This window comes from Borostomias antarcticus, assembly GCF_949987555.1.
Source record: "Borostomias antarcticus genome assembly, chromosome: 6".
Lineage (NCBI taxonomy): Eukaryota > Metazoa > Chordata > Actinopteri > Stomiiformes > Stomiidae > Borostomias > Borostomias antarcticus.
Genome location: NC_140239.1, coordinates 4,313,022 through 4,330,245, shown reverse-complemented (window position 1 = coordinate 4,330,245; position 17,224 = coordinate 4,313,022). Strand labels below are relative to the sequence as shown.

At 42.6% G+C, this 17,224-nt stretch overlaps 2 protein-coding genes across 4 annotated transcripts; both read right to left on the bottom strand.

Moving 5' to 3' along the window:
* Nucleotides 1-7,580: 7,580 nt before the first annotated feature.
* Nucleotides 7,581-10,994, bottom strand: LOC311310053 (transcription termination factor 1-like). 3 transcript variants are annotated; one of them, XM_084439436.1, is made up of 6 exons: nt 10,909-10,994; nt 10,528-10,735; nt 10,319-10,414; nt 9,189-9,278; nt 8,885-8,970; nt 7,581-8,713 (listed from the first exon to the last, which is right to left on the bottom strand). In XM_084439436.1, the coding sequence occupies exons 1-6, from the start codon at nt 10,952-10,954 to the stop codon at nt 8,553-8,555; spliced, it is 687 nt and encodes a 228-aa protein (XP_084295562.1). In that variant the 5' UTR covers nt 10,955-10,994; the 3' UTR covers nt 7,581-8,552. The 3 variants fall into 3 exon arrangements, with proteins under 3 accessions (XP_084295562.1, XP_084295564.1, XP_084295563.1); XM_084439438.1 differs by having other exon boundaries at nt 7,581-8,669; XM_084439437.1 differs by having other exon boundaries at nt 9,189-9,254.
* Nucleotides 10,995-11,168: 174 nt separating this feature from the next.
* On the bottom strand, nt 11,169-13,330 carry LOC311310196 (transcription termination factor 1-like; the record flags this gene model as incomplete). Its single annotated transcript, XM_084439619.1, has 3 exons — nt 13,083-13,330; nt 12,731-12,916; nt 11,169-11,251 (listed from the first exon to the last, which is right to left on the bottom strand). Exons 1-3 carry the CDS (start codon nt 13,189-13,191, stop codon nt 11,169-11,171), a joined length of 378 nt encoding a protein of 125 aa, XP_084295745.1. The 5' UTR covers nt 13,192-13,330.
* Nucleotides 13,331-17,224: the final 3,894 nt, after the last annotated feature.

The window sequence follows — 17,224 nt, the reverse complement described above, 5'->3', positions numbered from 1 at the left end:
ACACACAAATGAACACATGCAGTTGTAGTAGATCCAGCAGTCACAAGTGTGGTTGGCTGAGCAGTTGTAGAGGATCCTACAGTGACAGTTGTGTTTGGTTGAGCAGTTGCAGTAGATCCTACAGTGAAAGTTGTGGTTGGTTGACTTGTTGTTGTGGATCCAGCAGAGACACCTGTGGTTGGTTGAGCACTTGTGGTGGATCCAGCAGTCACAATTGTGGTTGGTTGGGCAGTTGAGGTGGATCCTACAGTGACAGGTGTGGTTGGTTGAACACTTGTGGTGGATCCCGCAGTAATAGTTGTGGTTTGTTGGGCAGTTGCAGTGGATCCTACAGTGACAGTTGTGGTTGGTTGACTTGTTGTGGATCCGGCAGAGACAGGTGTGGTTGGTTGAGCACTTGTGGTGGATCCAGCAGTCATAGTTTTGGTTGGTTGGGCAGTTGAGGTGGATCCTACAGTGACAGTTGTGGTTGGTTGACTTGTTGTGGATCCAGCAGAGACAGGTGTGGTTGGTTGAGCACTTGTGGTGGATCCTGCAGTAATAGTGTTGATTGTTTGAGCAGTTGCAGTGGATCCTACAGTGACAGTTGTGGTTGGTTGACTTGTTGTGGATCCGGCAGAGACATGTGTGGTTGGTTGACTTGTTGTTGTTGATCCAGCAGAGACAGGTGTGGTTGGTTGAGCACTTGTGGTAGATCCAGCAGTCACAGTTGTGGTTGGTTGGGCAGTTGAGGTGGATCCTACAGTGACAGGTGTGGTTGGTTGAGCACTTGTGGTGGATCCAGCAGTCACAGTTGTGATTGTTTGAGCAGTTGCAGTGGATCCTACAGTGACAGTTGTGGTTGGTTGACTTGTTGTGGATCCAGCAGAGACAGGTGTGGTTGGTTGAGCACTTGTGGTGGATCCAGCAGTCACAGTTGTGATTGGTTGAGCAGTTGCAGTGGATCCTACAGTGACAGTTGTGGTTGGTTGACTTGTTGTGGATCCGGCAGAGACAGGTGTGGTTGGTTGAGCACTTGTGGTGGATCCAGCAGTCATAGTTTTGGTTGGTTGGGCAGTTGCAGTGGATCCTACAGTGACAGTTGTGGTTGGTTGACTTGTTGTGGATCCAGCAGAGACAGGTGTGGTTGGTTGAGCACTTGTGGTGGATCCAGCAGTCACAGTTGTGGTTGGTTGAGCAGTTGCAGTGGATCCTACAGTGACAGTTGTGGTTGGTTGACTTGTTGTGGATCCGGCAGAGACAGGTGTGGTTGGTTGAGCACTTGTGGTGGATCCAGCACTCACAGTTGTGGTTGGTTGAGCAGTTGCAGTGGATCCTACAGTGACAGTTGTGGTTGGTTGACTTGTTGTGGATCCAGCAGAGACAGGTGTGGTTGGTTGAGCACTTGTGGTGGATCCAGCAGTCATAGTTTTGGTTGGTTGGGCAGTTGCAGTGGATCCTACAGTGACAGTTGTGGTTGGTTGACTTGTTGTGGATCCAGCAGAGACAGGTGTGGTTGGTTGAGCACTTGTGGTGGATCCAGCAGTCACAGTTGTGGTTGGTTGAGCAGTTGCAGTGGATCCTACAGTGACAGTTGTGGTTGGTTGACTTGTTGTGGATCCGGCAGAGACAGGTGTGGTTGGTTGAGCACTTGTGGTGGATCCAGCAGTCACAGGTGTGTTTGACTGAGCACTTGTCGTGGATCCAGCAGTCACAGTTATGGTTGGTTGGGCAGTTGAGGTGGATCCAGCAGTCACAACTGTGGTTGGTTGGGCAGTTGTCGTGGATCCTACAGTGACAGATGTGGTAGGTTGAGCCGTTGTAGTGGATCCAGTAGTCACAGGTGTGTTTGGTTGAGCAGTTGTAGTGGATCCTACAGTGAAAGTTGTGGTTTGTTGAGTTGCTGTCGTGGATCCAGTAGTTACAATTATGGTTGGTTGAGCAGTTATAGTGGATCCACCCATGACGGTTGTAGTTTGTTGAGCAGTCGTAGTGGATCCGCCAGTCACAACTGTGGTTGGTTGAGCAGGTGTAGTGGATCCAGCAGTGACAGTTGTGGTTGGTTGAGCATTTGTCGTGGATCCAGCAGTCATAGTTATGGTTGGTTGAGTTCTTGTTGTGGATCCACATGGACACACACATGTAGTGCCACATGCAGTGACATATGTCCTCATAAATCCTTCTCCCATGACACTTTTGTTCATTTGAGCAGTTATCTGTGTAGTGGCCACATCAATTGCCACTATTTTTCAAAAGTACAATTTGATTACAATTAGAACAGTAATATTGAGACACAAACTTGAATATTGTATTCAAATCCACAGCTTAGCCTCTTACCCATAAGAATGATCACTGTGTTTTTCAACCTCATCTTGTATGTACAGTATACTCTCAAATCTGAAACAGACAATACAGAGATAAGGCATATAAATAATCAGCAACTACAGTTAAAATACTGTATTGAGGCAAAAGTTTAGAATACCAAGAGGGGACACTCCATTGATTCTGCTACCATGTGACATCTTTGCCCAGAGCTGGGTCCCAATATTTCGGACTGAAAGCTGCTTGTGCAACCTATGCTGCACTGCTGGATTCTAGCTTTAAGTATCATACCCTGACCTTTTCATGTTGACACTTGCATTTATAAATCATCAGTCATTCCCATTATTATGTTCACACATTTTAAAAATGTATCAATCATATTAATAAAATGTTGTACTTTTTCTGAGTATTTTATTGACTTGTATTTCATCAGGGCAACCATGAGCAGGGTCTCTTTTATATATGTGCCCTGTGTTACACAAAATATAGACAAAAATAAATTATTAATTAGGAGGGCATAAACAAGCATTTGATCTTCACCTGTACTGTGTGACCTGACACGCCAGATGGTTTGCTTCACATAACCATCTGGGAACTGTGAATGTAGGTGAAATTTACTTCCTGAATCAATGCCAAAAAAATAGTGGGCGGTCACTGTTGTGCTGTATGGAGGTACCACTATGCAAGCACCCTCTTCAGGCGGTTCCCATAAAATGACCGGAGTGTCTCCTCTTTGCATACTATCCTCCTCTTTGCTGGTGGTGGTTATGGCTCAACCAAAGGACACAGTCATGAGAGGTCCTCTACTTTTAGCTGTCACGCTGGTATAAAGTACAAGATTCCGCATCTACTCAAAGCAATTATTACAAAAGTTATCACTGGTAAATTTAACTGCCTCTAAACCTTGCCATCACTGACCCTTGTCATTGTGTTTTGTCGAAAGCGCAGGGCGAGAGGTAATGTTTTTGGTGGCGTGTTTATGTATTCACTCCACCAAGAAGTAGGAAGAAAATGATTTTATATTTTTGTGGCAACAAAATGAACAGGGGAATACATTTTAAAAGTAACAGATTACTTCTTTGAAAACGTAACTAAGTAACTGATTACTTGAATTGCAAAACCTCAGTAGTCATCTGAGTACTCAGATTTTGGTAGTAAAAATGTAACCCCCAATACTGAACATAACCTCCTCTGGACTTTGTCCTGGGTGGAAGTAATAAGAATTACTTTAATGGCCATTCCGTCATTTCACCCCCTAACCCCTAACCTATTTTAACAAGTGGCACCAATTATTCGTAATTGCAACACCTAAAAATTTACGAAACACAACACTGATATAGCTGGGAGTTTTAAAGTTGATCAATTTATATCTTAGCAGTGGTGCCTGTAAAATATTGTCTGTTTTGACAAGTGTTCAGAAATTAAAGTATATAGCACAACTGGCAAAGGTTGCAACTTCAACAGTTACTGTACAGAAGCTGTCAAACGATATACAGCAAGTTGATATGCAATTCATTTGTGGCATAAGAAGTACAGTATGCTCACAGATTATAACCCACACCAACACTGGAATTATGTATCAGGTTGATAACAACTCAATATTGTGCAGTAATTATTATCATACATTATCTTTTACTCCAGTTCATTTTTGCACACAAAAATGGAAACATATGTGGTTACATACATTACATACATGAAGATGAATTAGACATGAGCAAATTTTTAATCTGCTGTGTATACATACTTACCAAGATTAACAAATCTGCAGTTACTGTATCTAATTATGATGTAGCCTAATAATGTTGGATATTTTAACTCTTAATTCTAATACAATAATACGTTTGTTTGGAGGACAGAGACTAATAGAAAATGTCATCTTTTACTTTACATTCCTAGCTGTTTATTCACCTCAATGTAGACAATATCGAATCAAATGTTAGTTCATTAAGATACCACTAGAGTTTACAACTATTTAATCTAAATTGTACATCTGCACACAAGAAGGGTTAGTGTTACAGTAGGTTATGGGTTAACCCTGATCCTAACAAATTCGTTAAATTCTTTGAATGGAAATGACTAATTTTCCCTGTTTATCACTTTCTTCTGAAAAATAATATTAAGAATACAGAGGGAATATAGGCCACATTTTGATATTTTAATAATAAAGAATGTTTAAAAAATGTTTAGAAAATCTTTACTTACCCAATGTGAAAAAGTATCTATAGTTAAATTGTATTGAATATATAATAGTATCTGTCACAGCACAAACATGAGTAGTTTCATCTTGGAACTGCTACACCCCTCTTAAAAGATATCACCTTCAGTGTCTGAACTTTTATAAGGTACTGTAATGTGGCCTAGTTGTTGAGTGACATAGCAGCGATTCTCATTCTCTGATACGTTGTGAAACATGTCAGTCAACATTCTTCCCGTTGCTTTCCTCATTCATAGAGCCAATTTGCCATATTCTTTAAAAATTACACAGTACCTCGAAGGTCTTTTTATTGGTCACACAGCAATTCCCAACAACACACACATGAGTGAGCTGCAACACGGAACACGACACAAACAATTCAGCGGCCGCTGCATTTCACCCATCCAAGTTGCCCTCCTCCAGGGGCAGCCAGGAGCATTGGGCAGCCTCGTCAGTGGCGCTCAGGGACCAAGTCCAAGTGCTCAGTCCAAGTACTGGTCAGGGACAACCTGAAAATGTTGGTAACACTTTATATTATGGTCCTTGTAATAAGCGTTAGTTAATAGGTAATAAGGTCCTTATAAGAACATTATACTTTGTGTTAATAATAGCATTATAAACATGTTTATTCTTATATTATACGACACTTGTAAGAAAGGTGTTCACAGTTTATATAATGCTTAAGAATGTTAATAAAAACCTTACGTTTTTTTTAAATCTTTTTTTATGACTGCTGAACTACTGTCTACTATCTGTATTGACTTTGACTGTGTGGTTATTGTTGGTAATTTTAACATCCATGTTGACAACCCTCAGGACAGAGGGGCTAAAGAACTGTGTTGTGTTCTTGATAACTATGGACTGACTCAGCATGTGACGGAGCCCACACACAACAAGGGACACAACCCGGACTTAAACATCACCAAAGGTCTGAATATAAAGGTTGAGGTGTCGGATGTTGCACTCTCTGATCATTCCTGTGTTTTCGTTGAGAGTACCATCTCCATGCACACAAATGTTCAAACAGAGGTCATCACAAAACAGCAGTGAAATATTTGCTCAGGCTTTCTCTATCCATCTGAGCCTGCAATGAAGTTGCCTCATTCTTCACTAAAGAAATTTAGAAAATTAGACAAGCAGTCAGTGCCTCCATATCAGGTACAGGATATGTGTTGTCCCAGTGTCCACTTAAAATCAATACCATGACTTAATTTTATCCGATCAACCATAAAACCCTGGAGGATATTGTACAATATCTGAAATCCTCCTCCTGTTGCCTTGATATTCTGCCTACAGGCTTTTTCAAAAATGTATCTAACTGCATGGCATCTGATTTACTAGAAATTGTAAACACATCTCTTCTTTCAGGTGTGTTCCCACAGACCCTGAAAACTGTAGTCGTCAAGCCAATCTTAAAAAAGAATAATCTAGACACCTCACAAATGAGCGTGTGCCTTTATCCACAACTGATCTCGTATTAATACTGTATGCATGCTCTGCTCTGGTAATAGGAACACAGACCGTGATGATGGTGGCTTCTCTTCCGACCTAGCTGTGCTGTAGGCTACTTGACAAAGATAATCCAGTATGGCCACTCAGTTAGTGCTCCCTTACTGTTATATTTTTCGTGGTTAATATGGTCTTCTTTGTTTCCTATTAGGAGGGGCTCTGTTGCCTCTGCTGTTTTTGTCCCCTAGTTAGTTTGCTTACCTTGCATATTTGTTTATATGGGTTTTGCTTACTCTTACACTTTAGTGGCTCCTTTTACTGTGTTTATCCCTATATCTTGTGCAACTGGTGGCCCTCATAAGTGGTTCAGTATAAACAGAAGGCCCATTCTGTCCCATCAACCCACCTGTGTGGCTAGTTAAGGGTTTGGATAGGCTAGGGCCGTCCCGTGCCAGTTAACAGAGTGGTTGGGCTCCCATACTCCTGCAGGTGGTTGGTCACTGAATGGAGGCCTCCCCTCCGGGGCTCTTATATTGAGCTATATTTGCGGTGTCCTACTAACCCCTGTGTGCTTCCAATGCATGTACCTAGTCGTGTGTTTCCTCTGTTTGAGTGCAGACGACGTGTGTGTGTGTCTGAATCTCTGTGTCAGGCATGCAGACTGTTAATAGCCTACATAGGAATGAGAAGGCTACTCCTCCACTATTAATTATGCATCTGCATTTTCAAATGTTTCTCAATACAAAACTAAGAGTAAAGTAGCTTTAAGACCTAGAGATACAAAAACCTAATTCAGCCTACGTTGAGACAATACAATGAGTTGGTCTAGTTTATTCCCTGGTAGTTTCTATCCCATCTCATCATATTCATCTTAAGGAATGAGGTAGCCTATCATGAATATTGAAATGATGTATTGTACCTGATCTTGCACATACTGTAAATGCACTTCCACTACCTCATTTCACCCACAATGTGCAGTACTGCACTGGTGTATGACCTCTCAGCACATCGTTTGTCCTTAATATAATTAATGTACTGACCAGAGGACTGATTGAATTGCTCTGTGACAGAGTCAGATACTGAGCCCAGTTCCCTGTTGATTTCATGACTCACTGCTTCCATCTAGTGGTTGTCTACAGCTCCTGTACATTCTGACTATTTACATCCAAACAGTAGCTGCTTTTACATGGCCCCAAATATTCCACTAATAATCGGAATAGCCGAATGAGAATAAAAATGCCTCATGTAACCACTACTGACGTGTAGTAGCCACCCTTAGTAGCCAACATTGTAGGCTACTACAGTTGTAACCAATAAGGATGGTCATGATGTCATGCTGAGAAGCAAGTCTCACAACCAAACCATAGACTGGACTGTGGAAAGGGAGAGGGCCTTCTCGGGAGACCAAGGTTGCCCTTCTCTTTGAATTCAATTATGCCCTTCTCTTTGAATTCAATTATGCCCTTCTCTTTGAATTCAATTATGCCCTTCTCTTTGAATTCAATTATGCCCTTCTCTTTGAATTAAATTATGCCCTTCTATTTTAATTCAATTATGCCCTTCTATTTTAATTTAAGGCAACAGGTGAGGGCAGTATAGGCGTAGCCAGGACTACAAATTAGGGGGGCTGTAGAAATCTGTAAATATCTAAACTAATGACATATATCCTATATACTTAGACCAACTAAATAATGACATATATCCTAAATCCTATATACGTGTACTAACTAAACTAATGACATATATCCTAAATCCTATATACTTAAACTAACTAAACTAATGACCTATATACTAAATCCATACTTAAACTAACTAAACTAATGACATTTATCCTAAATCCTATATACTTAAACTAAACTAATGACATATATGCTAAATCTTATAAACTTAAACTAACTAAACTAAATGTAATCTAAGAGGCGCTAGCCACCATCACCAGGGAGCCTCTTACAATTATGTGGGCATTAATTAAACTACTGGGGGCCGAGGAACAAATATAATAATAAACTTTAATGCTATTCTCCTTTCAAATTGAGATCGCCACATACTGTAGTTCTGAATGATTCATCTCAGGTTTAGGAGCAAACATCACAGCAATGTAAATCTTATAATTAGTTAATAGTTTCTTATTTTTGTATTTTGTAGGTCAAAGTAGGTCATCCTCACATTCAAACTAAATAATCAAAGGAAAACAAAAAATATTCTCTTTTGTGTTTGTTGAAGGTCGCTGCACAAAGTATCTCAAAAACTAATTTCAAATTGAATCCAAGGCACACTAGGTTTGTGAAGTTAAAATGCCTTAAAACTGGTGTGCCTTGGATTAAATTTGAAGAGCTGCATTTTCACACCTTGTTTTCGAGACACTTAACCTCTGCAGCGACATTCAACAAACACAACAAAGAATGCACCTGAAGAATCCAATGAGCACCTAGGAATGTAACCACTTTAAAGACCCAGTAGCACTTCCACTTCAGTCATTTTGTGTTGATGAGGATTTAATGATAGTGGTTCCAGTGTAGTGCATCACTGAAAGGACTTGCAGTCCTTAGGTGTGTGTTCAGAGAGGGGCCAATATAGGGTCCAGTTCATTTCCCATCGTCATGGAGACCTAGTTGACATTGTCCACCTCCCACTCAGAGAAGATGTCAGAGAGCAGGAAGTACTTGTTGGGGTCGGCCCTCTGTTCCAGGCTCTCTTCCCTCAGAGGAACCTTGGTCAGGGATGCCTTGAACACAGGAAGTACATCCTTATACAAGAAGTCAATAATATCTGGAAGACACAGAAACAGGAAGTGGAATTAGAAAGCACTCCTCTACTGAACACTGGGGCATCATCACATACTGTATCCATGGTGTGCTTCAGTTGACACAAACTGACGTGGTAATAAACACAAACTAACTTGTTTTTTGATGAGCTACCGTGGGACGTATGTGAACTTACCACAGAAGGTACTTTGTTTCCACAGTGGCACCTTGCACACCTTCAGACGGTTAAACTGCACCTGGATGTAAAATGGAGTCACATTCCTGCACAACACAGAGATACAGGTTAAAGTACCCAGCTAGTTTAGTACACAGCTGGGTCAATCCACAGCTACAGTAGCTTAGTATGCAGATAGGTGAAGCCACAACTACAGCTTAGTACACACTACAGTAGACCAGCACATTGCACTCTCACTCAGTGAACTTCAGTCTTGACAGGTGATAACTTTGAACTACTTGTCTAAGCTGAGGTAATCGTTTACCCCATGCTCTCAGCGACTTTGTCCCAATCGATGTCTGCTGCATCTTCAACCTGCATGGCGTACATCCTGAAACGTTTCAATATGAAACAGCTGGAGTTAATTTAGTAGCTGAGGTTGGTGACCAGACCATCAGATCCCCAGGCTGCAGGATTGACAAGAGGTGGTGTGTGTGTGTGTGTGTGTGTGTGTGTGTTTGTGTGTGTGTGACAGGAGTCAGTTAAAGGGGAACGCCGCTGTCATAGCAAGTTTAGCTCAAATGTCGCTTTGTCCTCAATGAAACCGATCCGTACACACCAACATTTAACCGATCTGTGCAGTAGTAAGATAGCTCTTTTTTCCTCTGTGCGCACCCCCTTTATAATGGAGGTCTATGGGCCTCTGCTAAAAACTATGATAAACATGCATTTTCAAGGCAGGAAGCGCCAGGAAGCCCCTTACCGGTCTCAGTAGAATGTTGTCTTGTGAAATGAATCGCCATCCCCATGTGTTGACGTGTTAGGCATGGCTAGGAGGATGTAAACAATCGTCTAGCTTTACCGTGCACACGCATGCTCGCGCTCTCTACAACGTGCGGCGGAAGTTTACAGTGCGAAAGGTATGGTGTAGTGCGTTCTGCGAAATAGTTCTGGCTCAAATGGAGCTTTTGTTTCAATATTCGGTTTGAGAATGAGATATATTTCACATGACAGCATAATGACACCGGTAAGACCACACCCTCTGCTTCCTTCCTTGAAAATGCATGTTTATCATAGTTTTTAGCAGAGGCCCATAGACCTCCATTATAAAGGGGGTGCGCGCACATAGGAAAAAGGAGCTAGCTTACTACTGCATGGATCAGTTAAACGCTAGTGTGTACGGATCGGTTTAATTAAGGACAAAGCGACATTTGAGCTAAACTTGCTATGACAGCGGCGTTCCCCTTTAAGTAACTCAGTATAAATTTTGCCCACCCACACCTTTGAGTTGCTAGCCTTTCTGTGGCGTAGCACAATAAAGTGGTCTTTATGGGAGGTGTTCACTTGTGTTTTCAATTCAGAGGACCCAGCATGGAGCAAGTGAGGATGAAAGCAGTACTGACAAGTGATGCAGTGACACCTGTTAGATAGCAGCAGTAGCAGTGAGACACTTACCTTTCAATGAGGTCGATCTTGGCCTGGGTGCTCTTGAAGCCTCTGCTGAACACCGCCTGACGCCCCGGTGCCATCTTCTCCTTGAGCAAACACATCCTGAAGAGGCCATAGGACATGATGAACAGGCTGTACATCATAGAACACATCTGTGTAAAACATTACAATTGCCCCCCTCCCAACGCATGCATGCACACACACACACTCCTTACCACTTGTTCTTGCACTGTGTCCAGGAGCGTGTTTGGACCTTGTGGCTGATGTCCATCCAGGGGATGTCCTTGTAGAGCTTCTCCTTCCTGATGACCTCTCCGTTCATCTGGTTTTCTCCCGCCGGCTCAGTCAGATCTCGCAGGTAGTCCCTCATCGCATCCATCAGACGACTGGTCTCCTCCACACTCCACAGACCTGTGTTTGAGGCTGAGACACACACACACAAATACCTTCGAAGTAATGTGTACATCAGCAGCTAATATCTAATCCTGGTTACTTACTGTTTACCATGTGTACCCCATACACAAAACACCACTATCAACTTACTGCTCTAACTTAATTCCTTCATTATGTCTATTCCATCTCAATGGCGTACCCACCAATCTGAGAGAAGCGTTTCTCCAGGGATAGGTCGCTTCGGTTCATGACCTTAGAAATATTCTGCCAGCTGTTACCGTGCCGTCTTTGTAATTTCTTCAACTGGCAGAGCTCCTCCTCTGTAAACCTTTTAGGAGGAAAGCAAACATTCATGGCCAAGAGAGAGAGAGAGAGAGAGTGTGAATGAGTGAGTGAGTGTGAGTGTGAGTGTGAGTGTGTGTGTGTGTGTGTGTGTGTGTGTGTGTTAGAGAGGAGCCCAGATTCACCTTCCCTTGTAGTTGTTCTCATCAAACATCTTCCTGCCTCGTAGGTACACCTTACTCCAGGGACGGGGGATTCCTTCAGCTGCAATGGTACAGGACACGCAATTCAGTCAATGTTTTTAAAAGAGGCCTTAAAGGAGAATGCTCGTTTTTGACAACCTGGACCTTATTTACGGCATATTATAAGACGTTTGACTCACCAAGATAACTTTAGTGTAATTCGGAGGCCTGTAGAAGAAATGTAAAATCCAGCGCGAGCCAGTATATCCATGTAATGGCGGCGGATGGGGCACTGAGCATGCAGCTTCTCAAAAAATCTATTTTCTGCAGCGAAACGGTTGTTTTCATCAATCTGTCTTTATGAATCGCTAGTTGTGCTTACATAGAGCGAGGGCTTGTTGTGGTTTTCCACATGCTTCTGTAATATGATCTTTAGAAACGTCTTTAGAAACGAAAATAGCTTCCCCACTTGCTCCAGCACGCATGCGCACAGCGCGCAAACTGGCTATTCTCCGTCTGTAGGCTACACCCGCGGCTCACATTCTCTACGCATTTCTTCTACAGGCCTCCGAATTACACCAAAGTTATCTCGGTGAGTCAAACGTCTTATAATATGCCGTAAATAAGGTCCAGGTTGTCAAAGACGAGCATTCTCCTTTAAATGCTGGCTCCAGAACAATGAGTAAGGTAATAAATAGCTTCATAGTTATTCATAGCTTCATAGTAAAAGTTGTTAGGATAAAATAGTGTATATTATATCATATTTAAATATTATAGTGTATATTGTATTTTGTATAGTAGTGTATATTTAAATTGTTATACTGAGATTGATTCTGTACGCTGACGTACACTGCTGACGTGTTCTCTTGAGACCCTGTATTTTATGTCTTGTTTCTTCTCTGTTTACATGTGGGGACCACAATGGAAATAAGCCTTCTGGCTTTATTGTGTTTTAATCCTCGGTGATATATGTTGTCTATGTTCTTATTGTGGGCAGTTACGCCCTTCTTTATCATAATCCTAATATATACATATCCTATAAACATAATATATATACATATCCTAATAAACTCAAATCCCAGGAGGGGGGGACTGTGGTACATTGTTTACCTCATGGTGGCTAAAGCAACAGGGATCGCATGTGAATGTGACGCATCATGACAAACAAAATGGAAGCCGAGTATTCATGCAGTCCTGAGAATGAGATCTGATGGACAAAGAAAAAAACATGTGAAGCTAAAAGGAAGGAACAACTGTCTCTAATGGTGGCGGCTGTGGCTCAGGAGGTTAGTGGGTCGTCCAATGATCGTAGGTGCGGTGGTTTGAATCCCAGCTCCTCCTGTTCCCATGTGGAAGTGTCCTTAGACAAGACCCTGAACCCCAAGTTTCTCCCATTGAGCAGACCAGCACCTTGCAAGGCAGCTGCCGCCATTGGTGTGTGAATGTGTGTGTGAATGGGTGGATGAGAGGCCACTGGTAAAGCACTTTGGATAAAAGCGCTATATATAAGTGGAGGCCATTACCATTAACATTACAGTGATTAGCTGGCTAGAATCCCTACCTATTCTCTCATGGAACTTCATCTGTGATCGTAGCCGTCTGATGCTGATATACTTGTCTTTGAAGCGTTGAGCATGGAAAAGGTGGTTGGCGCTCTCTATGCCCGTTAACGCCAGAAAGTCAGACACGTTCCTGATCAACCTCTGGTTCTCCTCATCCCTGAACCGACCACTGCGGAGAGGGATACCTGACGGGACAAGAAACAGTTTAGTTTCAGACACAGAACTTGCAGACTCTAAAGCTTCAATGACACCAGTCTACATTAAAGTCCAGGCTGAGGAAGTCAGCAGGCCATTTTATGTGACCAACACTGACTTGTGGAAGAGACAAGCCAACTCTATGAGGAAACCAACCTTGGCTTTTGAAAGCCTTGAACCTGTCCAGGTCATACTTAATGAGCTCGTGGATCTGCTTCCGAGATTTGGACCTGATGTTTGGAACAAACTCCTTCAACTCTTCCATATAGTCTTCCCTACGGCAGGGCAGAGGGGACAAACCACATGTCTAAATAAATAGCAGTCATATCATAAGTAACAGAAACAGTTACTGAGGGTTTGGCTGGTCAATAAGATTCCATTTCAAACTCTCAGTAGGATTGTTACTGCCGTTCATCAGCATAATTAACAACAAAGGAAGGACAGACAACACACACACACACACACACACACACACACACACACACACACACACACACACACACACCTAATCTACTCACACTGTGAAGTCTCTCTGACTTCCATTCACTTCCTTCTTGACTCTGATGCATTTTGCCTCATGCTGTGTCCCTGTCTCTCTGGTGCTCATCTGGGACTCCTCCTCATCTGTCTGTCTTTCACTCATCCTCTCATCAGCAGCCTGTGTCGCTCCATCATGTTTGTTATTTTTCTCTTCTACCTCCATCACCACATTCTCTCCATTCTTTCTTTTCTTCTTCTTCTGTCGCTCCTTCTCTGTCTCTCCTATCACCGGCAATAGAGAATCAGGCTGCTCTGTTCTCTTCTGTTCCATCTTCTCCACCTCACCTAACACTGGTACAGAAGATTCCGGGAGCTGTTCTGTTCTCTTCTGCCTCTTCTTCGGTCTCTCCATCTCCACTTCTAACACTGGAGAATCAGGAAGGTGTTCTCTTCTCCTCTTTTTTGGCATCTTCTTCTGTCCCTCCTTTTCTGTCTCTGCTACCATTTGCACTGAAGAAACAGGAAGCTGTTCTGTTCTCTTCTGTCCCCCCATCTCTCCTAATACTGGTACAAGAGAATCAGGGAGCTGCTCTGTTCTCCTCTTCTTCTTCTTCCTCTCCTTCTGTCTCTCCCTCTCTCCTAACACTGGTGTTGCTGCTGGCTCTGGAGGATGAGGATGCTGTTCTGCTCTCTTCTTTTTGGCTTCCTGTCCCCCTCCCTCTGCTGTGCTAGCATCTAGGACGCTGGTCTCAGTGTCTTGATCCACTGTTACAGAGTTCTCACCCAGGCTGGTCTCTGTGAGGTGTTCCGTTGGTAGAACCATCACAGTGGATCTGCTGTCCTTGTGTTTCTTCTTCTTCTTCTTGGTCTCTGGTTCTCTCAGCTCTGACACCTCTGCTGTAGGTTCTTGGTTCTCACTTTCCTGCCGGTGCTTCTTCTTCTTTTTCTTCTTCACTTTCTCCAGCTCTGTTACATTAAGCATTTCCAATACCTGGTCAGGACGTTCCTCCTCCTCCTGCTCAGGTATCTTCTTGTTATGTCTCCTTTTCTTTGTCTTCTGCCCACTGGTCTGTTCTTTTTCCCCTTGAAAGGCATCAGTGACCAAGGGGGCTGGATCATCTCCAAACGTCACACTGGACATGGCACTCTGGATGTTGGCAGAACTGGACTTATCTTGCTCTGAAAGCACATTCTTCTTGACTTTCTTCCCAGTTGTCTGTCCTTGCCTGTCCTTTGACTTCTTCGGTTGTGTTCCTACCAGATAACCTGTGGTATTCCCTACCATGGTCAAACTACATAGCCTAAGCCCGCTCCTCTGTTCACCTGCAAAACATGACAGTAGGCCTACTGAATATACTGAAAACAACTCTGTTAGGCTATCTTACAGTCGCTATAGTTAATAATAATTAGGATTCTTTGAGACACACATGCGTTACGTTAAGTACTCACCCATTATAGCCTATGCCACTGGGTTGGAGGTGCAAAGTGCTTCTATATGGGAAAATGAGAATATGCCTACTGTATGTGTGTCTCAAAAGAATAGCTAACGTAATAACATGAAAATACAGAGACAGCACAAAACCAGTAAACGCTAGGCCGCGCGCACACACACACTAGACGATTTTAGCCCCGATTTATCTGTCGCCGGCCAGTTTGTGCTATCGGAGACATCTTCGTTGCAAACTCAGGGGCGCGCGTCTATGACGCTCGTTTAATGTGAGAGGTTCAGCGATAGAACTGTGAAAGTCGTCTAGTGTAGAGCCGGCCTAAGCACGAAAATCTCAGTCTCACTCATCACGAAACTAGAAACCAGAGTTAATAAGTTAATACGTTACTGTAGTGTGGCTGGCTGAGCAGGGCTCTAATTAGTAATTGTGCACCTGCAGGCTTGCCCGTGAACTCTAGCTGGAAGAAACTCCATCCTGCTCAGACTCCGCTGAGACGGGGAAGTGATCTGTCTCAGAATAAACATTAACTATTTCTGAAGCTTCATGTGTAACATTATTTGGATTACATGCTTACATTCTGCCTTCAGTGTAGGGCCAATCACACGGAAAACGGAATCGCGGAAAAACTTCAAAGGGCAAGGGTTTCAAAGGGCAAACTTTGAATTTATTTTTTTTACCACGATCTTGTCGCGGTATTTCCAATAGCCTATAGGAAACAGCTACAGCGGTGGTGGTTTTAAAAAGCCCTTCACAGAATTTAAGCCTTTAGTCCAAATATTATCAACGGAAACGTGACTCCTGTCCCTCAATAGAGATATACTACGTTAAGTTCAGTAATGAGGTAGGGTACTCTAATTCTATTTCGCAGATAAATTGAAGAGTAAGCCATGTGGTTTGACCATGGTAGAGAATACCACAGGTTATCTGGTAGGAAAGTAACCGAAGAAATCGAAGACCGTTAGGCTAGGGGAGAGCGGGGCGCGTCAGACCATTTTTTGCCTTAAGCTTATTTATTTAAAAATTATTTCGGTTTTATTATGAATTTTGCTATACATGTATACCTATATCTGTTGGCTACAAAAGGACATCAAAACGAGGTTTCCAGCACTTACCAGTTTCTTGCAGTTTTGCCAAAAGTGGCGGATGTGAAAACGGTCCAACGCGCCTCATGGGTGAGGCGCGTTGGACCACGTAGTGGGACGCATTGGACCAATATTGTACATTGCCTTAAAAACCCATGCAAATAACATTATCTTCTGACAACTATATGTTATGTGCTACATACATGCTTTTTCACTACATGCATGCATTATTTATACTGTTAGGTATTTATTATGTATAGGCCTAATAATGTCATGTTCTATACGATATTTGCTCCTATATTTAGTATTTTATCTTGTCTATTCAGAGTAATTCATTGGTTTCAGAATGATCTAATTCAAACTATTATTCTCATTGGTTGGTTTAGTCATGTGCCAGGTTAAAGGTGAGACATTCTGATCGCCATTGGTTACTCCGCACATGCAGCTCATGCTGCTACAAACACACGTGAACGCTACACACACATTGGGGACAGGATAAAAGAAGTTAAAGCATAAGTTAAATTATGAAGTTAAATCATAAAGCCCCAGACGAAGAAGAGTCTGACGCTAGCGTTTTGAAGTACACCAATTGTTTTAAATGGCCGATCACGCACCAAAAGCTTCCAGTGCGTTTGCGGCTTAACCCGTTCTAGCCATAATGAACCTATTAAAATCGTGATAAATGCACATGAATAGCCTATCTCAATTGCAAGTGAATAAAATACAGTATCCCAGTACCTAAAAAATGCAAAAATAAAACAAGTGGGGGTGTCTCACAATGTCACTAACTTGACTAAAGTCCCACAAATGCATGATCATTGAATGTGAGGCGCGTTGGACCACAGTGGTCCAAAGCGCCCCATCTACCAGAGGCTAGCTATCTGGGTAGCTGTCACTCAGTGGTATGTAGCATGAAACACGAAAATTATTCTATCTTATAGCCACTCAAACAGTGATTAAAATGATATATGTTTGGATTCTGTGACATGTATACACAAGGTATAAATCAAAAAACACTAGCATAAAAAAAAATTACTTACATGGGGTAAAAATAGATGATCGCCAGGAAAATGTTTAAAGATTTTCAAATACTCCCGCCGACTTCAGGATAGGTTGACGTGACGTAGAGAGGTGTGTTCACCAAAATATGTCCTTGTAGCTACAACAGATCACCTCAAAAGCCCAGTGGTCCGACGCGCCTCATGCTCCAATGCGCCCCGCTCTCCCCTACTTCCTGCTGCTGATAGGGATATCTCGAACATCACCTCTGTCATTTGCAGATAGCCCT